The 27,725-nt window shown below is 35.7% G+C and overlaps 1 protein-coding gene across 1 annotated transcript; it reads left to right on the forward strand.

Annotated features, from left to right (window-relative positions):
* LOC128468238 (uncharacterized) lies at positions 1 to 27,725 on the forward strand. The gene is made up of 19 exons (XM_053449927.1): positions 1 to 133; positions 1,166 to 1,249; positions 1,527 to 2,006; positions 2,128 to 2,169; positions 2,261 to 2,332; positions 2,990 to 3,025; positions 3,557 to 4,164; positions 5,562 to 5,700; positions 6,181 to 6,999; positions 8,367 to 8,545; positions 10,001 to 10,148; positions 13,227 to 13,297; positions 15,062 to 15,080; positions 15,343 to 15,407; positions 15,846 to 15,974; positions 16,908 to 17,084; positions 25,971 to 26,071; positions 26,918 to 27,056; positions 27,717 to 27,725. Exons 1-19 carry the CDS (start codon positions 1 to 3, stop codon positions 27,723 to 27,725), a joined length of 3,450 nt encoding a protein of 1,149 aa, XP_053305902.1.

Consider the following 27,725-nt stretch of genomic DNA (forward strand, 5'->3'; position numbering starts at 1 on the left):
ATGTATTTTCAGGAAATGACAAGTAGAATGATGTTGACTTTCAGCATCTTTGTGTTGAAAAGCTCATACGCTCATACGTTTATGTCCAATGCCAAAGTGAAGCTTAAAGTAGTAAGTATGGTCTTCATGTTTGGTAACCTCACATTAAGTTTTCAACTGGAGTAAGATTCCAATGAGCTGCTATTATTATATTATACAATTTAAATTCACAATAATGGAGAGATTGCTTTGTTTTATTAGAGTAGTATTCATGGTTATCCTGTGTATCAGCAGGAAAGCAACTGAAGACTCAGCAAACATCCAAAACCGGGACAGGAGGACACTTGCAGGTCAAAGCTGAAGCACATATCTGATCACCAATAACGACAAGTGAGACCAATTCTTCTTGTTTGCAATTCTCAGCTTCTATGATTTTTTTTAAGCTATATATTTAAGCCTGATAAATCACTTATTTAATTATTTTACTTCTGTATTATTTATACCTTTTAAAATCAATAGTGTTTTGGCCACCAAGGATAGACCAAGGCTATATAGGATGAATTTTGCATAAATCCTAGAGTCTCTATTAGACTTTCTCTGGACTACGGTATCTAACAGAAATAAACTATTTTATTGTGGGACTTTTTTTTTTGCCATATATAAAATAAAACCGATTATTATAGTTATTATTATTACTACTACTATTACTACTACCACTACCATATTGGGTTCTAGTTACTAAATGATGTTCATTTCTCCTCCAAGCTCCCTTTCTAATGAATAGACCTTAGCCTTATTGTCATTTGAAGCCTAATATAATTTGAGGTCTAATATTTGTTTAATGTATATAGCAGTCTTGCTTGTAATTTCTTTTTTCATAACCTTTTCCTATACCCTCAAAATATTCTGAGTGCCTAGAAAAAGCACCTTATTCTCTTACTTTCTAAGTTTTTACACCTTAGCGATGACTGTGTTGTAATCACTCTTAATATAAAAGTGAACATAATCTTCAAAAAACTTTCTAAAGTCCCAACATCGCTTTAACATGGCTTTTCAAATACCATCATATAAACAAACTTATTTTTGATTAATCACATGTTCTATGTATAATTGGTCAAATAACATTCCATAGGCATCTAAAAGATGTTTTAAGTACTATAGATGTTTAACATTTTTACATTTTCAGGTTTATATGCAAAAGAAAGGCTTTACACTGAAATGAGTGAACCATATGGCACAGTTTGTGATGACTGCGGGCAAAGGCAGATTGGTATGGGAAACGTTCATTTAATGAAAATATTTTAATTGTGAATGATATTACTCTCGTAATGTGGCTTTCTTTCAACATTTGTTAAAAATACTGGTAACCATAGATTGAGATCTAGATAATGGAAATATTAGAGAGATTGAATAGATAGCATTGTTCTCATTGACAAGCTATATATGCAATTGAATGTAACCAATATATGATCAGACATTATATATAAAGTATGTTAAATAGAACAATGACAAAGGATCACTCCTAATGGTCACTTTTTTTCTAACAGGTGATATAATATTTCATGATTTGTTTTGCTATGATGTCTATATTGTATCAGCACCATGTCCTCAAAATGCAAGGCAGAGTGAAGTTGATGATTTCATGGCTGAGCACATTGTCAAACCTCTTGAAGACCAAGGATTCAATTGTTATCATGGCTCCAGAAACATAACTGGAGGGGAGTTCATTATACAAGCCATGAGCTATCCAATCACCATAATCCCAACAACCATTGTGCCAGTCTACAAGGACAAGACTTTTTCATCCCTTCGGAATCTTCTTCTCAGACCAGACTATCTAGATAGAATTGTGCTTCTTTCATTTGATTCAAGCAAAGCTGACCCTATTTTAATTTCAAAAACAAGTTACTCCATGAGTGTAAATGATGTGCGCTTACTACAAAAGATAATTCAGACAATTGAAAGGAACCGGAGACAGATCTCGCTGCTAGAAAGAAAAATAAAATATGAAATGAAAAATGAGCCAGGTGGGAAATGTTACCATGTGTTAATGTATTCATTTAAATATGCAATGGTTCAATGAACTGTCAATTATTCAATATATCTGTATAAACCTATTGTCTATTCTTTCATTATGCCGCTTTCTAGAATCAACATTGAGTTCCAATGCATCTGAAATTTACAGACACAGTAAGTTGATCTTTTTTTTATTATTTATTACATTTGATGTATGACAACTCAACATTGCTTAAAATTTCCTATTTCTGTCTTTGCTTTGTAGCTCTGATCAAGAAACCAGATATTCGATTGTCCAGTCAAATAGTAACCAGAAATGTTTCTTTTTCATGTGAAGGTAATTTAATTTATTTTACTAAATGCATTAAAGAAAACAAGGGTATTTATAAAAAATGTTTGTACTAGTTTATTGGATAAATAGCTAGCATATTGTCTGTATAGCTAACCTATCATATACATATAAAGCAGAGTGAGAACCAAGTACATGGCAAATTAATATAATATCACTAGAGCTACATAGAATGATTACAGTTTGGTTTGTCCAAAGTTAGCTTTAATTTCAGCATTACTATATGCACTAAATTCTTGAATATCCTATTACCTATTTTATGTAAAAAAACAAAAAACACAATAAGTTTTGACAAATTTGGTCCTGGCATTGAGTGCTATATTGCACAAACAATGCACATTTACTTTTACCCTTTAAGATTTCACTTCTTACACTCAACTTTAGTATTGGTGATGGTGAAGAATGGAAGAGTCTTGAGTGTTGATACATCATGTTTATTTGGGTTGATTTATCAATATCTGTACATTTTACTTACATTAAAACAGTGCTAAATTGCATTTCTAAACTCTCGCTCTCATAGCTCATCCGGCATCATGTCAATTTAATCTACATTAGCACCAGTTGTAATGTGACAATTCCAAAGTGTTGTTTATGCCAGGTATAAAGATTTGGCATCATCTTATGTGTTATTATATTCTGTTCTAGAAATCTCTGCTATTTGCTCCAAATTTCCTAAGATGGGTAAGTAGGCTTCCTATAAAACTATACAAACTTTAAATAATCGTAACTAGACATATCTAAATTTTAAATATTAATGAGAACTTGGTAACCCTGATATTTAAAAAAAAATGGAATAACGGAGCTGCATTAAAAACATTAATTTGCTTTTTTTCTAATAATGGAAAAGGCTATGTAGAGGATAGGTACATATTAATATTTATGTAAAATTAAATTCATAATTTGTTGCTCTTCTGTGCTAACTTAGAGTGTATGAAGGTTGTGATCCATTTTAGTGGACCAACATTCATAGAATAAGATGTCACATAAGCAGTGTTGAACCTCTGAAGTTTTGAAAGCTTTTAGAATGTGATGTGTGTGTGTGTAATATATATATATATATATATATATATATATATATATATATATATATATTTTTAAACTAACTTCTCTTAGGACAAATGCTACAATGCCCATCTTTGTTATACTTTCTGTTATAAAAGCTAATACAATGTGCAAATCCCTTTCCTACATTGTTCTTTTTCCCACCAATAGGAAATGATATTCTCATGGAGGATCTTAAATGTACAGCTTCTCCAGATGTGCTCCTGAGCCACTGCCATCATCACGACAAAAAGATTAGTCATCAAGCAGCAAAACTATTGGAAAAATGTATTGAGAAAGATATTTCAAAATTTTGTAGGAATACAAGTTTACAAAGATTTGAAAAAGAAGTGCGATTCCTGGCTGAAAAAGAGTACACAACACGTTGTGAGATAAGCAACGAGTTTGTGAAATTATACTTCTGGATTATTGCTGCTACCTATTTTAGGATATATAAATATAATGATACAGACCTAAAGGCCCACATGAAATCATTGACATTAAAAAAAAATAAAACCAGTCCGAAGCCATTTGATAAGCTCTATCAACTAAGTTATCTTAAGCTCACCGCTTCATTGCTCACAAAAATTAAGACCTGGCCGAACCAACTAGACAAGAATGCTGTGCGCATTCAAATGCTAGAAAACTGTATGTACTTGGTAAATCACAAAGATTTTGGCACCGGTGAAAACATGAAAGCGCTTGCTGCAACTGTGAAACATCTAAAAGCTCTGCCTTGGGATATAAAACACATATTTTTGGTGCTTGTCACGGAAAAGGTAAAGAATCAGCTGCTTGACTTTAATACTTGTCATTAATTCAATAATGATGATATTTATGATATTTTTAGATCATTATATTTGTTTCTGATGAATTGGATTGATGTAGACACTGTCTGATTGATATGGATAATTTACCTTTTTTCTACTAGTTTATTCTACCTCCTATGCAGGCATACACAACGAGTCCAGAGCATGTATGTAAAATTAAATTGTATTTATAGTGAAACAGGTTATTTCCACCACAAAATGTGAAATACTAAAAACACGAACAGTGCTGGCATCATGCGGTAATGTCCGTTCTTGTGAAAGAAGCGTACATTAACAGGGGAAAGGCTGAGCTGTAACTCTGTCCTTACATCGTGAGTGCCCTTAAAGTGAAGGTCCTTAAAGCGGGGTAGGCCTTTATGCAAATCATAAGCTTGAGTACCAAATTATTCCACTTTGCTCATTAAAAATATATGCATCGAAAAGATTAATAATATGTGCTTTCCAAATCTTATGTCTGACTCATTGTGAATCTCATTTTGCCTATGTCACTTACTGGAGTCAACCAATGTCTTAATTTAAATATTTCACAATTTCCCACACAAACATTCTGTGAAAAAAACATGTGGGTTCAACGTTTTTAGGAACTTGGTGGTTTGTGAAGCACTTACTATGTATAACAGATTCAAGCTAAACAAAATTAATCAATTTTCCTCAAATGTATACTGTTCCCTTCTAACAAACAGTGTGCAAATTATCCATACAAAACCAGTACATTGCTCATTGGAGAGAGGATGAGAAGGATAGTCTGCTCAAAAAGAGTCCCAATGGATAATCTGCCATTTTAAGTGCACTGTTTAGTTTCACTAAGCTTTGATTGAGCTTACCCAATTTCAGCAGCCATTTTAGAATTGATAACGCAAACTTTTGTCCAAAAGAAGGCAAACACAAATACAGTTTGTGACTCTTTCCTTTTTTGCATCAAACTAGGGAAACAAAATCCTAGCTATCGCTCCATAATTTAAGAATTATATCCCTGAATATTATGTTTTTGCAAGTCTTCATCCAGTGGCTGTTTAAACATCTGTACAGACTGATAAAACTACCTCTGCAGGCAGAGAATTCCACATCCTTATTGTCCTTTCTGTAAAAAAAACCCTTTTCTTTCCTTTAGACTAAATCTCCTTTCTTCCGGTCAAAATGCGTGACCACGTTTGTAATAATTTTGTAGTAAGTTTGTACTTGTGTTGATTTGCATCCATACATTGTTGAGTGTTAGCAGGGGACATTTGTCCCTTGCCAAATGCACAGGATGAAACCAGACACCCGATCATGAGATCTGCATCTATATGATTACATTGACTATTATACATTACTATTATATCCATTTTCTCTGTTTATCTTTACAGATCTTTGCTCAAAAATCTACAGAGTATGGCATACGTTTTTTTGCTGATATTTGTGCATTATTGCAGAACAAGCACACTGGCATTTTTCTTGATTTGGTTGAACGGACAACAGAATATATTCGGGAGCACTATACAAAAGGTAGATTGTTTAAGAGCTGTGTTTTCATTCATAAGTAAAAACAAAACAAAAAACATTCATGTTTTTGGGGTCCTCATTGTGGGAATAAAGAGGGAAAACGTCTTGTAGGTATGAGTTAGGAAAGATGTGATGAGAACATGAAGTGTTGGGTAGTAGAGATTAAGAAAGCAGGCTAGTTTTTAGGGTTGCGAGTTTGGAACTAAGACTAAAAGATAAAGCCAGTGGAGGGAAATGTGTTAGGGGAGAAAGGAAATGTCAAGCACATCTGATCATTAAATTGCAAGTCCTTTCAAGTCGTTAAAAAATGGATGAAAGTTCCACTCCCAAATTTACTTTCCTTATCCCTATCCCCTGCCCGCTGTGCCTTCTTTTTTAAGCTCCACAAATATCCACATTATCTATCTTCCTTGATTGTTATTATCCAAATACATGGCAAACCTTAGTTGGATTTTCTTCAATTGTTATTTGTTTTGCTAGTAGGTGCTCTTGGTGCATGTTTAAAAGTTCTTGAAATTATTTTGGATTGGCTGAAAGTGAAGAGACGAAAACAGGAAAAATGGATGAGCATTCTTAAACATTTCTTTAAAAAACTTGTCTATCATCCTTCGAGTGAAGTCAGAACCATCATTTCCCCATTGCTTTTTAGTGAAGATTTAAAAGGCATTGCTATCAGCCAGTTGGGATGCACGTGCATAAGAGTTTGTGATGACCTTGTTGAGAGATGTATCCGTGAAAAGTTACTGAGTATCTGCCCAGACATGATATTCAAAGGTCACGGTCAAGCAATGTTGAACACTTTCACGCTTGAAACAACTACTTCAACAGGAGATGCATTGGTCTGTATGCTTAGACAGAAGACATTGAATGATATCCTGCAAACTAATTATACAGATGATGCTTATGAGAGTTTTCAAGAAATATCAACAGCGGTTGCCAGATGTCAAGGACATGATAATATTGTACACTTGCTGAACATGTCACCTAGTGGCGTACCTCCATTTTATATGGTGGAGCATGGCAAACCACTGTTGCATTTCCTACATGACAAGGAGAATCAGCTTACATGGTCAGAAATTACTAATATACTAATTGAGATCACCAATGCAGTTGTCCATTGCCATAGGAATTTTGTTGTCCTCCGTGACATTACACCTGCGAGCTTTGAAGTTTTTCCTGGAGTGAATGGTTCCTTTCAAGTAAAGCTCTCCAGTTTCCTCTACGCAAAATGCACTTTGAATGAAGAAGCTGTGGACCCTACACATGAATACATAGAAGATTATGACTTTTTATACTTTCAAGGTATGACCCAAGATTGTAACAGAAGGTATAAGTACATGAATGTTTGTATAAAGGTTAAACTATACATAATTTGCCACTTACTGTAAGATTTTCATTAACCATACAGCGTGACTTTAATATGTTTACATCTGAAAATAACATTGGAAAGCTATTGCTCGCTTTTCTCAGCAATGATAGTGGGCTCTGTCCACTAACTAGTGAATTAAAGATGAGTGATGAACATAAAAACTTGATCCTGTTACATTAATTAGGCGTTTTTTAAGACCAACGTGGCACAGGTGAGAAATGGCAAAGTCGTTCCATCCATAGGCTTGCGATATGTTGAATATGGCAGACTAACTAATGTTTAAAGGTAGCCTTTTACTAGTGCCTTATATTATGCACTCTAAAAGACATATATTAAGCAAAATAGTTTTATTATTATTATGGAAGTTAATCCAAACTGGTTTCAGTTAGTTTAAGGACCCCAGACAGCATACAAGCCACACTGTCTCTTCATCTTAACTAAGGTTTTCTTGTCCTGAATATGCCAATTATAATAATTAAAAAACAATTCAATTCAAATATCATGCCAGAAGCACAATAATTGAAAACGTTTCCTTTTGGTGCATACTAGCCAATTGGCATGGCCAATTGTATGGGGTGGGATATGGTTTTGTAATTTCCAAAACTTTAATTGTTAAAGAGTATAGGCAGGTCTCTACGACAGTTACCCCTTATACCAGTCCAGGCAAGCTTTCGTCTACTCCCTCACCCTCCACTACACTGGACCAACTACAGTCTTTCATGCCATAGATTGTTTTCCATCACCTGCACACCCTTGCATAAAAGCAGTGGCAGGTTAGACTATGGTAATAAGAGTCAATTGTTCATGGCGTATTCTGGCCTTTCCTCAGTGGCAATCAGTTCCAGAAGTCATGTCGCTGGGGACAAATCAACCATTTGTCCAGTCAGGCTTCATTGCTCTGTGGACCAGTTTGGGAAGTTAGAGATCTCCATAGAAAACTTTGCACTTTGTTAAAATGTAGCACCAATCACAAGGCACAGTATAGAGGACAGCTGCTGGAGATATAAGGGTCTGGGGGAGGTTGAGAGACCCAGCCAAAATGTGTCACTGCCTATACATCTAGGCAGCCCAAGGCTTTATCTCCAGAAGGACTACTATACCTCAGATGAAACTCTGGTTTAAGCAGGACCCACACATGAGCAGGAGGCAGCTTGATAGCAGATTGTCTAATTTATTCCACTGAAAAACTTTAGTCTGAGTGATAATCAGGCAGATCCAAGGATCAGGAATTTCTGAAATATGAATTCAGCTTTTTCATAATTCAACTCCTAATGTTTCTTTTTTTTTTTTTTTTCTCAAGGTGACTATAAAGAACCAGTTGCTGCTTATTTTAGTGCTCCTGAAACCCTGTCAAGCAGAATGTTTTCTAAATTCACAGAGATATGGATGCTCGCTGCAACCTTTTATTCAATTCTTCTTTATGGCAGGCAACCATTCCAAGAGCTAGCTCATCTCAGTGCATCCCAGTTTGTTAATGAGGTATATGTTTCACATTACTTTAATTATTAAGGGCATATAATGCATTTCCAGTATCTATTATTTTTATTAAAGTAGCAGAGATTGTAAAGAACAGGTGATACCAAGTTGGGATTGGTTACCAGACAGAGCCTGGCCAATTTCACAGCACCAGCCCAGTATTAGGAGTTATACATTTCAAATGTACCTTTCGTTGAGGGCAGAAGGCTTGATGAACATTCTACTGTGGCACTGGCGTAACTACAGGGGTCGCAGCGGTCGAGGGGGCCTGTTGCGACTCCTGCAATCCCTTGTTCCTGTCTCCTTGTACCGGTTCAAAATAGGTCGGAAGGGCCCTTTCTAAACTATTTTGACCCGGTATGAGGAGACAGGAACAAGTGGTCGCAGGAGTCACACCGGGCCCTTTAGAGGCACGGACCCTCTCTCAACTGTGACCTCTGCGGCCCCTGTAGTTACACCAGTGTATGTATGTATCTGTGTTTGTATTTATGTATGTATGTATCTGTGTTTGTATTTATGTATGTATGTATATGTGTTTGTATTTATGTATGTATGTGAGCATGGATGTGTACTTGTGTGTGTGAACATGGATGTGTACTTGTGTGTGTGTGTGAACATGAATGTGTAGGTGTTTGCGACCATGTTTGTGTAAGTGGGGTAAGATGGAGAGTGTTAGTGAGTGTCAGTAAGTGTGTAATTTGTGTAAGTGTGTTTGCATATGTTGGTTGTTGGAAGAAGGGGCAAAGAAGGCACATACTAGTTGTTTAGCGGCATGGATGGCACAGACCAGCTGATGAAGTTAGGGGGGCCCAGGGCAATTTTCTCACCAGGGCCCTATTGTTTCTAGTTACGCCCCTGTACTGTGGTTAACTCTCATAAACAGGAAAAATAAGAACACTTTTATGTGTTTTTTTACATAAAATATTTGAATATTTGTAAAATGTGAGACTTTTTGATTGTATGTATTATTGCCATCTGTAGATTTTGATATGATATGCAAAGGCACATTTTTTTACTTTAAATATATTGACTTTTAAACTGTCACTTGGAAAAAAGGAATGTGAGCAGAGCATTCAGTTGTTGTTCATCTCCTGAATAAACGTTGTCCATTATTGTTCTTGATTAGAATGGAGCAAAGCACCAAAAAAATGCTGGTAAACCATTTTTTCTCGTATAACATGCATTTAAATAAGATATTTTCCTATATGGTATATTTTAGCAAATTTAAGTGGTAGATTCCACAATTGGGCTCTTTGAAAAGATTAACAGAAAACAATAGAAGCTGAAATTTAAGGGGATGAGCTTGTTTTCACTAGATATGCCTCCTCAGCTATTCCTATCTGTATTGTAAATGTAAAGTGACAGCTAATTTAATGCATTTTTCTTTGCATTTATGTTATTTTATTCTTATAAAGAAATCTTTTACTAGCTAATGAGTTCGCTTTTTAATCTCTGCAGATTATATCATGCCACAAACCTAACATTCCAGGCTCAATTTCACCTGATCTATGGACAACACTAAGTGCTAATTTAGGCTTCGTGGCAGACAAACGCATGGTGATTGGCGCGTTGCTACAAGAACTGGAATCATACAAAGATAATTTGGGTATTTATGTTATACATATGTAAACCAAACTTTTAATCAATCTGCATTTCTCTAGTTTGTTACAGAAATAAAGCTATATAATGTAATTTACAGACAAGCTATATATATATATATATAGATCTTAAAACTGTTACTGGTTAAAAAAAGTATATATTTTTGAAAAGAAAACTTACTGCTTTCATGCAACCATTTTCCTATTTCTTTCAAAGCAAATGCCAAAAATAACACTATGGATTTTTGCACACCCTTTGCAATTTAGCTTAGAATTTCTTTTACTGTATAGGTGTCACTGCTACAATATGTGTATGTTTTAAAAGAGGAAAAGATCCAAAATACTGCAAGAGGCACTATGCTACACTACATTTTTAAAGTTGTTTTATTTTTTTCTCTCTATTTTACCATTCTGAAAATGCTTTGAAAACTTTTTTGGCCCTGGTTTATCAGAGAACAGGGCAACATTACTATACAACCATGTGTGTTCATTGTAGGTCTCTATTGTACCTTCACAGTAACTCCTGATAATTTCTTAGAAATATAATTTGTGGTAAAAGTATTTATTTTTCATTTAAAAAATGCTTGTTTTTTTTTCTTTACATTATTACATTTTTTGAAAGCTTTTTGAAGAACAAACACTGTTTCCCTACTTCCCTTTTTGATCTCCGTGCTGATCATCATACCTTGCGGCCAGGACTGAACACTGACGTCGGTGGGCTGTCCCGCTGACGTCGGTGGGCGGTCCCGCTGATGTCAGTGGGCGGTCCCGCTGACGTCCGCGTCAGTTCCTGCTGACGGCAGTGGGAAACACCCCCATTTAAAGGAAAAATGGGTGGGGAGCGGGGAGCGGGTGCGGGACGTGCCAAGACCCTGCTCCCTCGACCCGGAGAGTTCCTAAATATGCTGATCACACATACTGTTACCTCCTTCATTGCGAAGGAGTTATTTCACCCCTTTGTTTAGTTGCTGATTGATATTGACTGGTGTTGGGTGCCTTTGTAAGGGTGGGAGCAGTGGCGGAACTACCGGGGTCGCAGGGGTCGCGACTGCGACCGGGCCCTGGCGGCAGGGGGGCCCAAGCCAAGGGGCCGTCCGAAATCGGGCAGGGGCGTCCAACATGCGGCCCGCGAGACCTCGAGGTGCAGCCAGGGCAACCGATCTTACGCGAGCCGCACCTCAAGCCCTGCTACTTACTTGTGGGAGGGTCTTCTGGACTGCACAGAGGAAGCGGAGTTCACGTGACATCCTACTTCCTCTGTGCTTTATCAGAGAAGGCAGAGGGAGGCCGCGCCCCCTGCTGAAGTCTGTGAGCGGCATCCAGGAGCTGCAGTGCAAGTAAGGGGGTGGGGAGGGTGTTTGAATGAGTGTGTGTGATTGAGGGAATGAATCTGTGAATGAATGATTATATGAATAAATGAGTGTGTGTGTGTGTGTGTGATAGCATGGATGTGTAAGTGCTGGAACCTAGGCATGGTGGGACTGTGATTGCTGTTAGCAATCACACTCCTATCATGCCAAGTCAGCCAGTACATGCTGAAACCTGGCCAGCTGCCCCCCTTGTGTAGTGATGCTGCCAGCAGTATGGGGTCTGCACTTACAGCCACCCTGTACCAGCATGTACTGGCTGACTTGGCATGATATGAGTGTGATTGCTAACAGCAATCACAGTCCCATAATGCCTAGGTTCCAGCATTTACTGGATGGATGTGTAAGTGCTGGAACCTAGGCATGATGGGACTGTGATTGCTGTTAGCAATCACACTCCTATCATGCCAAGTCAGCCAGTACATGCTGAAACCTGGCTAGCTGCCCCCCTTGTGTATTGAGGCTGCCAGCAGTATGGGGTCTGCACATCACTTACAGCCACCCTGTACCAGCGTGTATTGGCTGACTTGGCATGATAGGAGTGTGATTGCTAACAGCAATCACAGCCCCATCATGCCTAGGTTCCAGCATTTACTGGATGGATGTGTAAGTGCTGGAACCTAGGCATGATGGGACTGTGACTACTGTTAGCAATCACACTCCTATCATGCCAAGTCAGCCAGTACATGCTGAAACCTAGCTAGCTGCCCCCCTTGTGTAGTGATGCTGCCAGCAGTATGGGGTCTGCACATCACTTACAGCCACCCTGTACCAGCATGTACTGGCTGACTTGGCATGATAGGAGTGTGATTGCTAACAGCAATCACAGCGAGCACAGTCCCATCATGCCTAGGTACCAGCATTTACTGGTTGCCTGGGTATGATAGGAGTGTGATTGCTGTTAGCAATCACACTCCTATCATGCCAAGTCATATTGCTAATTTTGTCCAATTGTGTGTTACCTACTTTTATTAAAAATGTGAGGTTTTATTATTATTTTTAAAGGTGGGGGTCATTTTCGGTTTTGGCTAAGTGAACCCTGAATGTTTTGGTCCAGAATTTTCATTTTAGTTCATCCCTAGAATAAATCTAGGGAATCCTGAATTTGTAGTCGCAAAACTTTCTAGGCCCAGAAATCAGTGAGAGGCAGAGTAAAGGTTTTGTGTCATTTTACTTTATTTTAATCTGCATATTTTATTAAAGGCCATATTTTTTGTCACAGTGAAAAATGAGTGCGGCCCGCGAACGTATACAATTCTGATGAAGTGGCCCACTGCAGAAAAAACTTGGACACCCCTGGATTATGCCCTTTGTACATGCGCCCCTTTTTCTTTGATTTTTTTACAGATATGATTCAATATGTAAATTGAATTTGTTGAATTTGTTGAAAAAAAATTGTTGGGTAAAAATCATGTTTTTTTTGGGGGGGCCCTTAACAGATTCTCGCACCCGGGCCCTGAGGCGTCTAGTTACGCCCCTGGGTGGGAGGGAGAGATAACTTAAATACCACTGATATAGACTGTGTGAAGTCTATATATAGTTTACCTACATGGACATCCCAGCATGGGATTTTTGAAAGACTTTGAAATTGGTGAAAAGCTTGGATGGGACTATACAATAGCTCTATGTTGTATTAATACAATAAGCATATTCATAATTTTCATTATGTTCATCTTTGGTTTGTGTTTTTACACTTTATACATTTTCTTTTGTTTCTAGGACCAAAGAAAGACACAATTTACGCAGTTAAATCAGTGTGTGCTTACATCAATCCTGCAGACATCCAAAGGGTACAGTGTTCATTTTATTTCAGCTAAAACTGTTTTCAAAAATGTAGGTGTTGTGTAAACTGTTTTAAGAACAGTGGCCCTATTTTGTTTTTCTTGGGGCGTTATCAGAGGTTTCTTCGTTCATCAAGGCTTTGCTTAAAGCAGTAGTTCTATGGGTTTGGAAAGGTGAGCAAGTAGGTTTAACTAAATTCCATTAAGAAAGTCTAATTAAATGTTCATCATGTAGTGTTTCCCAAGTAAGTGGATGAAATGACATGTGGCAAGTATACTACACAGCAGAATATGTGTTTGGCAAACATATCTCCTGCATGGCACATGGCTGATAGTAGGGGAAGGGACAAATGCATATTGGGTTGCTACAGTATCCCCCATGCATTTACAAGGGGGGACATCTCACCTATCATATGCATTAAAGTGCATATGATGTCTGGAGTGTCTATTTAAAGTTCCCTCTGAGATTTACCCCACTTACGGGAAACGCCTTTCTTCATATCTATGATGCACCCAGGGGGGTCCTTAGGGAGCCAAGCTCTGATTCTCAGCTTCAAACCCTCAAATAGAGAAGGAGCATGCTTTAGCACCAAATCTCAACTTTGTAGCCCTGAATAAAGAAGGAGCATGCTGTAGCCCCAGAGTTTCCATCATCATAGATCTCCCTCTAACCCGCCCCTGATTAATGCAGAGCACCGGGTAATCACGAGGAGCAAATAAAATTTAGAGAAATAGGAGAGACAGAGAGAAAATGGAGAGAAAGAGAGCAAAGGGCAAGTTGTAGATAAAGAGAAATGGAAGGTCTAATGAGAAAGGGGGAGGATCAAGAGATCTGAGAGGAGACCACTCCGGGTGCCATATTTGTGCAGGGTGCAATCTGGGTGCTGGGGCAAATCTTGTTGGTGGAATCTGAGTGCTGGGGCAAGTCAGTATGTACATAAAGTAAAATGGGATGTTTAATAAAATGTAGAAATAAAATAGGATGTTTAAAGCAGATAGACTTGGTTGCATATTCCGCAGAGGTTGCAGTTTGCGCAGCGCCCTGCAACTTTTGGGACCTAGCAATCTCCCTGGATGCCTCTATTTGGTGGCATGCTGGGGAGGGAACAAAGAGCCCAGTAGGTTGCAACACTCAATCAAAAACATTGCCCCATATTGCAATATTTATTTAGTATAACATTGTTATGGCAACCTTTGAAACTACCATGCTTATATTCTTTTCAGGAACTGTTTTTTCAAGGTTGTCTGGTCACTTTTCCAGTGATCTTTAGGTCACAATGTATTGTTTATTGTTATTGATGCTTTATTAACCCAGTCTGTCTTTGGAATAAAGTAACTCCTGCATCTACAAGGGTACAATCAAACAGATTTGTGAATATCTTATTTTCAACTACTTTAATGTTTTTTCAGATTTATAAACATATTTAATATAAATTGCAAACTTCAGGTGGCCTAAGTAATGACATCAGACCGCCTAATTTTCATGCACTGTCCTTGTTAGCTTCCCCATTGTGGAGTGTTGGCCAGTTGAGGCGATCCTCTCATTTCCCCAGACTGGCCCAGGGAGCTTTAAAATAAATGGAGCTCTGTTCTGCTGCAATGTAGCTTTTAGGGTTAGGCCGGAGGCTGACAATGCTTCCTGTCTGCCAAGTTTCAGCTGCAACTTGAATCCGGAATGAACCTGAAATGTTGGTGGCATATGTGACATGACAAGAAAGTATGTTTAAAAAATCCCTTTTCTCAGTCTTCTTACCATTTTTTTTTTCCTTGCAGGGTTACCTCAACATTAATGGTATGAGTTCTGTCTCAGCGGATTTCTACAGAAACATGTCTAAAATTCCAATGTTTCAGAAAATGTTCGAATTACAGTTTCTGGTGTCAGAGCTATATGAATTAACACATACAGTTTGTAAACAACGTTCTAAAAAGTGACTTCTACATTGTTTAAAAATTTGGCTACAATTTTTAATTACTGTGTGCTAAGTAATTCATATAAGGTAAAACTTTCGGAATAAATGAATATGTACCCATGTACCTCACTTTGTGTGTTGAAGGTAAATTTATACATGAGAAAAAGGAAGATACCAGTAGGAGAATATACCATGATGGCTGCAAACGGGTAGGACATCTTTATTATATGTTTGGAATGTAGCTTGCAAGCTATTTGTACTTATTACAAGTTAGTAATACATGTTAATAAATTAAGCTACAAAAAGCAACATATTTTACCTTGAATGTTATGTTTAATAAGATATAATACAAAATATAAAATGATGTATGTTTTCTAATGTATGCATTCTACATTTCAGAATGATCGTCTTCATGAAACAGTGTCATATAAAATGAGCCTTAGCACCAGAAAAAAAATTACAACATTAAATCACCCAAATATATGTTTGGAATGTAGCTTGCAAACTATTTGTACTTATTACAAGTACATGTTAATAAATTAAGCTACAATAAGCAACATATTTTACCTTGAATGTTATGTTTAATAAGATATAATACAAAATATAAAATGATGTATGTTTTCTAATGTATGCATTCTACATTTCAGAATGATCGTCTTCATGAAACAGTGTCATATAAAATGAGCCTTAGCACCAGAAAAAAAATTACAACATTAAATCACCCAAATATTTTACAAGTAATGGAAATTCTGCATGGTTCCTACACAACAAAACTGGTAAGTTACTAATTGTTAATACATATCCTAAATGTGCATATGCACCAAACAGTCCTTTTTAAGTGGAAATTTAGCAATTGTCATCATATGCTAGAAGAAAAGGCTAGAGCAGTCTCAAAATCTTGCAATCTAATGTTGTTCAGTTAGCCTATAAACACAGCACAACTCTATAGTTCTTTTTAACCCCTTAATAACAAAGCCCGTACATGTATTTTAAATACATGTACTTAACGCCGCCTGGGGCATTTTAAACTTCACCCCAGGCGGCGTTAAGTCTTCGGCCGGCCCTGGGGACCGCCCATTGTCCTTAAGGGGTTAATGTGGCTTATCAACATTAAGGAGCCTGAGAGGGGCTTTACTGTCCCTGACAGCACCACTAAAGAATGGTGCACATGACTGGTGAGTAATAATAAAACCCTTATCAATGTAGAATTTGCAGCTGTCCCATGTTCCGATGATTCTTGCCATTGATTTAGATGATCCCTGTCTGCAGCATTTGCTGAGACACCATGGATATTAAAAAGGACCATGCAGCTTTCATATGCATTTAAGTGCATATAATGGCCAGAGTCTTCCTTTAATGCAGGAGTGGAAATCAAAATCACAAGTATAATAGAGTTTATATAAGGATACAATAGTATAGCAAGCTTAAGATACAAACTTTTTAGTAATTCTATATTTATTAGAAATTCAACCAATAAAGGGTTAGTAAACTACCTAAATACATACTTCCCATATAATGATACAGTAGTATCATATATATATATATATATATATATATATATATATATATATATATATATATATATATATATATATATATATATCCATTCTGTAGACTTCTATATCATTATTAACTATGCTGAACTATGGCTAGATTCTTTAGGTTAAATCCTTCACCTAGAATAACACATTGTATTTTTTTACTGACAGGTATATTACCCTTTTGGTGATTACACCCACACTTTGAATAGTATTGAAGTGAACATTAGCATGGACAAACTTTTGTCATATTTTGATCAGCTTACTTCTGCCATGCAAGAGCTGCACTTCCATAATATACTGCACTGTGACTTGCGCTGCTGCCATGTTTATGTCAATCCATGTGAGGTAAGTAGCATGTTTCAGGCATTTGTTATACAAACCAGTAATACAAGTAATACACTAGAAACAGTTCTAGGGATTGGTGTTTTTTTTCCTTTTTTAAGTATAAATATATTTATCCTAATTCTTCAGTAATTTCAATCAGTTGTCCAAACTTCCTCTTTTTCACATTTTGAATTTCATACAGTAGAATTTCTTTAAACTCTATTCTTAGAGTTTCCCTTGATTCTGTCCCCCTTGAAATTATAGTGGTAGTAAAGTGGTGCATCCATGTTCACAAACTATGCACTTTACAGGACTAGCTCAGAACCAGCTTTTCACAGTAGAAATGTGCCAGCTTTGATCTATAATAGAAAATATATACTCACTGGCTACTTGGAAGAAAGGGGATTTAAGTGACTTTGAATGTGGCATGGCTATTGGTGCCAGATGAGTTGGTCTGAGTATTTCAGAAACTGCAGGGTTTACAGAGAATGAGAAAAAGAGAAAATATGCAGTGAGCGGCAGTTGTGTGGACGGAAAATGCCTTGTTGATGTAAGAGGTCAGAGGAGAATGGGCAGACTGGTTTGAGATGACAGAAAGGCACCTTGATGTCGCACCTTGAAGCAGATGGGCTACAGCAGCAGAAGACCACACCGGGTGCCACTCTTGTCAGCCAAGAACAGGAAACTGAGGCTACAATTCGCACAGGCTCACCAAAATTGGACAATGGAAGACTGGAAGAATGTTGCCTAGAATGTTGATGTGTTTTGACTATATCTGCGACATTCGGATGGCAGGGTCAGACTTTGGGGTATACAACATGAAGAGCATGAAAGCATGGATCCTTGTATCAACTGTTTAGGTTGTTGGTGGTGTAATGGTGTGAGGGACATTTTCTTTTTTTTTTTTTTATTAGAAAAGTATAAAATATACAGACAAAGAATTCATAAATATACAGCTATTTTAAAGACATTCGGAGTCTAATATATAATCAACATACATATAGACAGACGCAGATATAAACATATAAATATATCGTTTCAAATAAACATTGGGGAGGAACCTCAGAGGAGAGAAGAGAATTTTTTCCATTATATTAATTATTGAGTTTTTATTTTTTTATTTTTGTCTCGCAATGTCCTGGGCTTTTTTTAGCCAATTAAGGTAAGTCCATGTAGTTCTACCCGTTATATCGAAAGACCAGCTAATGTCCTTTTCCATATTTAGTTGATGGATCAGCTGAGATAAGTAATGGTCCATATGAAACAACTCAGTAGATTTCCAATTTCTAGCTATTATTATTTTTGCAGCTGCTAGGCAGTGTATCACTAGCGGTCTTTTTTCTTTTGGTATATGTGCTATATTTAAAAGGAGCAACGCAATCTTGGGGTCCCTATCGACTTTTATATTCGATAGTTGATAAAACAATTCAAAGGCATATTTCCAAATTGGAGAAACCAATTTGCAAAGCCACCACATATGTAGAAAAGAGCCGTCTTGATCACCGCATCTCCAACAATTAGGGGCCACATGAGGATACATTTTATTTAATTTTTTGGGGGTTAAATACCATCTATATAATAGTTTATATTGATTTTCTACTAAATTTAAACAATGAACTACCTTATTTATTTGGTAGGCAGCTGTATTCCATTCTTTTAGAGGTATTTTTAAATTTAAATCATTTTCCCAGGATTTTAAGCTTGTAGGTGTAGAATTTTTGTTGCTTAATCTCATTAATTCATTACAATTAGTCACAAGTTTATTTTTTTATGGGAAAAGATAACCTCAAGAAAATTGTTCAAAGGGCTAGTAGACAGTAAGTGTTTTCTCAGAAAACTTATAATACGTAGATATTGAAACATATCTTTATTAGAGAGTTGTATCCTTTCAACCAAGTCTGAAAATAGACAGATCTCATTATTTGTCATTATATCAGAGAAGGTTAAAGTATTTAGAATTGAACATCGATCCAATGTAAAGTCCTCAATAATGTAATGTAAAGTTTTTATGTGTACTGTTTTTATGACTTTATTATGTAAACCTATTCTTTTTTTTATTATATTCCATTCTAATAAAGTTTGAGTTAAAGTCATAGATTTTAAATTTATTAGATCGATGTTAGATTTTAAATTGTTCGTCCATAGTAAATATTCTAGGTCATTTTTAGAAATAGCATCAGATTCGATCATATACCAAGGTTCTTCTTTATTTTGTTCTATTTGTAAGTAACTTACATGGGCAATTATATTGGCTTGATATATCCAATGTATGTTGGGGTAATTTAATCCGCCTTGCTTGGTTTTCTTAGAGAGAATCGATTTAGCTATTCTTGGTCTCTTCCCTCTCCAAATGTATGTATCAAATAATGATTGGACCATATCTAACCACGGTCTTGGTATTTTGTATGGTAACATTTTGAAGAGATATGCCCATTTTGGCAATATATAATAGTTAATCGTGTTGACTCTGCCCCACCATGATATGTCAAGATATCTCCACTCTCTTAAGAATTTATTTGATTGTTTATATAAAGGCATAAAATTTATCTCTACTTGATTTTCCGGTTTTGCAGCTATCCGAATTCCCAGATAACTAAACTCTTTATTAGTCCATTTAAATTTATATTTTTTCTCTAAAGTTATTTGTGAATCTAAAGCAATATTTTTACTTTGAGCTATTGTTTTATTCTCATTTAATTTATAATTTGAAATCAGGCTATATCTATTAATTTCATTCATTAAGTGATGCAGAGATGTAAGGGGTTGGGTAAGAGTAACTAAAATATCGTCCGCATATAGAGAGATTTTTAATTCTCTTTTACTGGTTACAAAACCTTTTATATCTGTGTTATTTCTTATTTTTATTGCTAAAGGTTCTATCGAAATTAAATATAATAAAGGAGAAAGTGGGCATCCTTGTCTTGTACCGTTGGTTAGATTAAACCAATTAGAACATATATTTGGGCCAATAGTTCTTGCCATGGGGGAAGAGTATAATGTTTTAATTGCCTCATAAAACCAACCTTCGAATCCAAAGGCTTTTAATGTTGTGTTTAAATATCCCCATCCAACGCGATCAAACGCCTTTTCGGCATCTAAAGATAGACTTAGGAGGGGTATACTCGAATTTTCTGATTGTTCTATAATATCAAACATTCTTCTTGTGTGATTACAAGACGATCTGTTCGATACAAACCCAATCTGATCGGTATGGATTATAGAGGGTATTATTAGTTTAAGGCGTGCTGCTAGTATAGATGCATATAATTTAATATCCACATTAATTAAAGAAATTGGGCTATAATTTCTTATATTAGTAGGATCTTTTTCAGGTTTTAATATCGGTAAAATATTAGCGTGAAGGAATTCGGCAGGCGTTTTAGAGCTTAATGCTATTTCATTAAAAGTCGACAAAAGACATGGTGAGAAGGAATCTTTAAAGATTTTATAAAAGCTATTACCAAATCCGTCGGGACCGGGAGTTTTTTGATTTTCTAGATGGTCTATTGCTTTTGTCAATTCTTTTATAGTTATTGGTTGATTTATAGTATCTCTTTGAAGATCTGATATTCTTGGAATTTTTATTTCTTTAAGATATTCATCAATTTCTCTTACTGAAACTCCTTTACTTAGATTATAAAGGTCGCTATAATAATTATTAAATGCTTGGCCAATATCCACCCGGGGATAAGAATATTTTATCTCCTTCAATGATTTTTGATATTTTACTCGCTGATCTTTTATTTTTGAGTTTTTTGGTCAAGATCTTATCTGCTTTATTCCCCTTATAGTAATTTTTTAATTTTAAATTATGAATAGCTTTTATAATCTTATCTTCTAATTTAATGTTTATTTTTTGTTTTATCTCCTTGATTGCTTTTAAATTATCTACTTTAGGAGCGATTTTATTACTGGAAGTCAGTTTAAAGTAATTCATATATAAATCAGACAAATCCAAGTCCCTATTTCTTTTATCTTGTTTACTTATTTTGATAAGATATCCTCTCATTACTGCTTTATAAGAAAGCCAGATTGTAGCCGAATCTAAATCAGGAGTCATATTTTCTTTGAAGAAAAAATCTGACATTCTTAATAAATATTCTCTATTTTCTTTATTTTTTAAGATGAAGTCATTTAACTTCCATGAAGTCGCACCTACTATTCTATTACCAATCTCTATAACATTAAAACTATGATCTGACCATGTATTTTCTATTAGAGACGCTTTCTTAACTCTCCTTATCATAGAAGCACAGCCCAGGCAAAGGTCGATCCTAGAATAAGATCCATATACTCGAGACAGATGTGAATAATCTTTTGTATATGGATGGAGAGTACGCCAAATATCGAAAAGATCTTCTTTTTTACAAATAGTTGTCAATTTTTTGGCTTGTTTAACTAGGTTTTTATCTACTAAACCATCATTAGGAATTTTTTTGTCTAGAATCGGATCCATTATACAGTTGAAATCTCCCGCTATTAATAAACAGCCTTTTTGAATCTTTTCAGCTCTATCTATAATTTTTTGAAAGAGCAGAATGGGGTTTTTATTTGGGAGATAAACATTAATAAAGGTAAATATAGCGTGTTCTATTTTGCAAACAAGGATAATAAAGCGACCCTCAGGGTCTAAATCCTGACCTAGAATGTTTATTTGTAAATTTTCTGCAAAAACAATGGCTACACCCCTCTTTTTTTTTTCCGTTAAAGAGGCCTGGATTATTAATGGGAATTTCTTACCCCCCCATGATTGTTTCTCTGACTTTTTCCAATGGGTCTCTTGAAGGAAGGCCACTTGGATATTATTTTTTATTAATGTGTCGTAAAGTAGGCCTCTTTTTCGCGTTGAATTTAGCCCTTGGGCATTGAGAGACATAACTCTTATAGCCATTTATTAACTAATTCTCTCCTCATTCCCCTTCCCAATTTAAGGATTTTATGTAAGCAAGACAATACTCCTGGTATAGACTCCCTATCGCGGAAAAGGGAGTGTTGTACCAGACAAAAAACATAAAATTTGGAGCAAAAGCTCCATCCAAGTTCTTTCCTAACCATTGTATTTGGAAAGAAACTAAGGTGCTCTGCGTTTAAAACGCAGTAGGCGGAATTTTATACGGTAGGAGCCTCTACTTTTGATTGTAAATATCCCTTACTCAACGTGTGGACCAGGGAAAAAAAAAAAAAAAAAATTGTATATTCCCCCAAAATATTTAAGCGAAAGTGTCATATTATTTCTTGTATAAATATAACATGTATGTCCCTGCATTAATTTAAGTTTAAGGGCCTTTAATAACCCCACTTAACTGGCGTAAATTGTATAGTTATATTCCCCATTACATATGTAGTGATATAAACCAAAATAACTCTAAAGGAGTATATTTATTATAATACTACTTTATTTAAAAAAAAAAAAAAATAAATAAATAAAAAAAATAAAAAAAAAATAAATTGCTCTTGTATTTTTAATTCTAGTGACAGTGTCTAAATTATAAAAATAACGAGTGTGACCCTACAGTGATTTTAAGTTTAGTGACACTTAATTCCAGAGAATTTAATATTCTCTATTTCAAATATATATTTAAGACAGTGGGGTCCTAAATATTTAAATTCATCCTATTTCTCATATAATTTTAGCGTGTATATCTCTGCATTACTTTAAACAAATCAGAATCTAGTGAATAATTAATTTAGGAGAAAAAATTCCGTACTATTATGATGTGAATATATAATAAAATATAACAAATGTGTCCCTACAGTGATTTTAAGTTTAGTGTCACTTAATTCCAGCCCTATATATTATATATATTTAAAAAAAAAAAAAAAAAAAAAAGAAAAACACCTAGTGGTATGTAAGTGTATATGTATATAGATATGAGTTAATAATACATTAGCAATAATAAAGTGTGATGTAGAAAGAGAGAAAAAAAAAAAAAAAATCTAGTGTACCCCCCTAAAATATTTAAACTAGAAATTCGTACTATTTCTTATATAGTTTTAGCGTACATATCTCTGCACTACTTTAAAAAAAGTCAGAATCTAGTAAATAATTTATTTAGGGTAAAAATTCCGTGCAGTTTTTTATTTGGATATAATATATGTGACCCTAAAATGTTTTATCCCTAATAACTGGATATTTAGTATTCTCCGCTTCAAGTGTATATTTGGATCAGTGTAACCCTAAAAAGATTTATTTAAAGTAATAATAAATTTATTAGTTTGTGTGGAGGAAAAAAAAAAAAAAAAAATTACAATTCATCGCCATTAATTGCAATTCATTATAGACATATGTTCAATATAGTTATAGCAATTATAACCCTGCAGTTGTAATAACCTTAATTTACAGCTTTAATTACTTCCACTTGAGTATACCTCAATTTGTGTATAACGATGACTAATATGTCGCCTATGATATGGCACTTATATTAAAAAAGTATATTAATGAAACCCAATAAAAAAAAAAAAAAAAAAAAAAAAAAAAAATTCTATTTGATATTTTTCAGTTTTAGCCATTCCTTCACTTCGTCCGGAGACGAAAATTGTTCTATTGAATTGTCAAAAAAAATTGCAATTTTTGCTAATGGGCGCCAACTGAATCTAATTTTGTTTCGCCATAATATAGTCGTGACAGTGGAGTATAGTTTTCTCTTCATTCTTGTATTGTATGAAATGTCTAGTAATGGAATTACACCCTTAAATTTGCCTTCGTATATACTCTTCTGTTTACTAGCTTTATAGATTTGTTGTTTAAAATAATAGGAGTGAAAGCAGACCAGTATATCCCTCGGGACTTCCTTAGAGATTGATTTAGGTCTAGGGATCCTAAAGCAAATGTCAATAATTTCCTCGAAATTTTTAAAGTTTACCCCCAAATATTGGAAGTATTCTTTCATTATTAAGGAGAGATCTTCCGGATGTTCTGTTTCTTTAATATTCCTGAAACGGAGATTCTTTTTGTTGATTTTATCTTCTAGGTTGCCAATCTTAAATTCCATTGATTCCATTTGGTTTGTAGCAAAATGTTTGTATTCAAGTAATGTATTGACTTGCATTTGAAGATCTTTAAGTTTATTTTCCATTTCTTTCATTTTAGTAACTACTATGTTCATTTCTTTTTTGAAGTCGCTTAGGTTATTAGACATTTCTTTTTTTAATTCAGTCACCACGTCTTGTAGGCTTAAAGTTAATAATTCTGGTGTAATTGATTCTTGAGATTTTGCTCGATCAAGGTCTGGGGAGAAGTGTTCATCTGTGAGATCAGAGGATGATTTATCTGTTGCTTCTTTTGAGCTTTGAGGCGAAAAAAAAGACAGTCTCTTGTCCAATTTTATATCCTGTTTGCCACGTTTCGAATGGAGTTTAAGGTCTTGCTTTCTTGAGGCCATTTTAATTCCCAATAGTAACTTCCTTAAATGGTATCAGGTCAGTTTATGTTTAAGTACAAGACTTCAATTAGAGTTTTATGGCGTATTCATATTACCATTAAGTTTACACATCAGTGTAACAAGCAATTTAGCTTCAGAAAACCTCTTCAAGCACTCTTTAACCACTTAGTCATAAGACTTTCACCTCAGACCCTTCCCTTCTCTTCCTTTACCATTACTCTGTATTAAAATATATAAGATGAAAAATGTCCAAAAAAAAAAAAAAAAAAAAAAAAAAGTTTTTCTACTTGCCGGAGAGCAAATTTAGTCCTTCAAGCTTCGCGAGCTATGTTTATACATAGTTGGTCTCGGCACTGTGATCTCCGTTGCTTTATATTTTTCAGTTGCCCCGGTCCCCACTGTGAGTGTTGTAGGCGGGCAGCGTCAAGTCCGCGAGGTCAGCGAAACCCGCGAGGCCGGCGTTTACCCGCCATCACATCCCAGGCTCCGACCGCTCATAGGATCCGCCTCCGAGAGCGTCAGCACGTCATCGCGTCAACACTCTCCGTCCGTCTCTCCGAGCAGCACCCTGAGGGGGGATTATCTACCCCAAACCTTGAGGTGTTAATCCGTGAGGGACATTTTCTTGACACACTTTGGGCCCCTTAGTACCAATTGAGCATCGTTTAAAGCCGACAGCTTACCTGAGTCTTGTTGCTGACCATGCTCTTCCCTTTATGACCACAGTGTACCTTCTTCTGATGGCTACTTCCAGCAGGATAATGTACCATGTCACAAAACTCGCATAATCTCAAACTGATTTCTTGAACATGACAATTAGTTCACTGTACTCCAATGGCCTCCACAGTCATCAGATCTCAATCCAATAGAGCATCTTTGGGATGTGGTGCATGATGGATGTGCAGCCGACAAATCTCCAGCAACTGCCATGTCCATTTGGACCAAAATCTCTGAGGAATGTTTCCAGCTCCTTGTAGAAAGTATGCCATGAAGAATGAAGGCAGTTTTGAAGGCAAAAGGGGGTACTAGCAAGGTGTACTAGCAAGGTGTACCTAATTAATCGGCCAGTGAGTGTATATAGTGAACTGTTACACCTTAGGTCAACTCATCTTTGAGTCATTATTTAGTGATTAAACTGCAATGTGTCATGTCCGTAAGTAGAAATTTTGTAAATGATCTGACACTGAGGTTTTTTAAATCATTTATTTGATAGTTTATCATGAAGAGTGTGTATTTACTAACATTAATACTTATCAGGAGATAAATATAAAGTCAACTTTATACCAGTAGACTGGAAAGAAGAATTGGGATATTCTGGTATCATTAAATTAGTATAGTATTATATGAAAGAATCGGCTCCAAATATTGTCACCCTAAGACTTGCTGATTTGCTGTAAAATTCCCAGATATAATCATAATGTGCTTTGCATATTCAGCCATGGAATTGTATTTTGTTCCATTATATTTTAGTTATAACTATACTTTCAGAGAAGTAATATCTTCTATAATTGTTTACTTTTAAAAGGGCACACTTAAAGTTGGTCATTTTGGAAGAGCCGTTTCACTTGAAGGAAAGCAAGCTAATCCCTATGCTTATAAAATGATGCCACACGATGCAGAAAAATGGTATTTACAGTTTTTCTTAAACAATGTACTATGCAGTTTTCTGTAGTCTATTGTATTAAAAATTATTAGACATGTGCAATATCATTTACTCTCACTTATTCTCTCACACTCTCTCTGACACTCTTTATTTTTGTCCACTCAGTCTATCTTGCTCTCTAAATGTTTCCCTACCTTCTCTGCCAACCACTTCCATGTCTTGCATCTTTTTGTTCTGCATGTTCTTCTTCTTCTCCTTTCTCTTCTCTGCCCTCTCTTCTTTCTTCTCTGTTTGCCTGCTTCTCTGCAGTCATAACCTCCAGGAGGGCAAAAAATGGTGGAGCTCCCGGTGGCGTCCTCTTACCAATCCTCCAATTTGCGGGAGAGGACTTTACAAGAAGCTCCACCATTTTGGCGGAAGTTTCCCCTAGAGATTATGTCCACAGAGATGCAGACGAAAAAAGAAGAGAAAAGAGAGCAAAAAGAAGAACAAGAAGATGAAGAACGAGAACATGCAAGACATGGAAGCTGACCTGCAAGACATGGTAGCAGAAGTAGTAATAGAGTGGGAGTGAAAGAGCCCGCAAACTTCTGACTCAAGTTCGTAGATTTTTGATTCGTTTTCCTTTGCAATTCGAACAAATCTGAATGTATAAGTCTACTAATTATACTTGCAAAACATATATAACAATGGATATTTGGAATTAAAACATATTTAAGTATTTTGCATTCATTTTGTTTTTTTTACTTGAAGGTCATATTTTCTTGAAAAATTTACTACAATTGTGGATTATTTAATGAGGAACGTTTTGATAAATTAATGTGTGTCTTTCAAATTTATAGTTCGCTTTCGGACTTGTGTTTTTTCAGGTCCGCACCAGAAGTAAAACACAAAGGGATTTACTCACAAGCATCCGACATTTATAATTTAGCATCTGTGCTTTGGGAAGCTTTGAACACACAGGATTTCATGCACAGGCTCAATCCTGACCACAGACTGAGAAAGATGGTAAATATTTACCTAACCACTTACAATAAAATTGTTTAATGTTTGTATATGGTAAAAAAATACAGAAAAGCGTATATAACATACCTTAAGCATTTTTTTTTATAAATTGTAATCTACTTCATGCGTTAAAAAATAGCATGGAAGTTATTCAAATTCGACCATAAAAAACTCTTGTATATTGTAAAAAATAGATGTCACATAGCTTCAAATACATGGACCCTAAACAACAGGGTTATCTCTGTTACTAGCTCACTTAGCTCATTTCAGCTCTACATTATTTCAGCTATATTTCAATCTGATATATTGGCCAATTCATTAATTGTTTTATTGGGATAAATCTAAACTTGTCAGGCCCCATCCTAGCTGCGGAGCTGCTCATCTCTGGTTTCCCCTGTCTCGCTACAGTTCCCCTGTCTCGCTACAGTTATCCCTTTGCTGTAATCCATTCCTGGATTTCCTTATGCTCTGTGTTCTGTGTATTCTTATGTTCGGCTTTGCTGGTTATGCTTTATTCAGTTTTCCATGTATTTCTCTCTTGCTATGTTTCTTGCTCGGTCTCCCTGTTCGTTGCTAAGTCCTCCTTGCTCGCTCGGTCCCCTTGCTCGCTGAGTCCCCTTGCTTATTATGTTTCTCTATATCCTCTGCTATTACTCTGCTTAGCTTCCCTAA

Source organism: Spea bombifrons, chromosome 11, assembly GCF_027358695.1.
Source record: "Spea bombifrons isolate aSpeBom1 chromosome 11, aSpeBom1.2.pri, whole genome shotgun sequence".
Lineage (NCBI taxonomy): Eukaryota > Metazoa > Chordata > Amphibia > Anura > Pelobatidae > Spea > Spea bombifrons.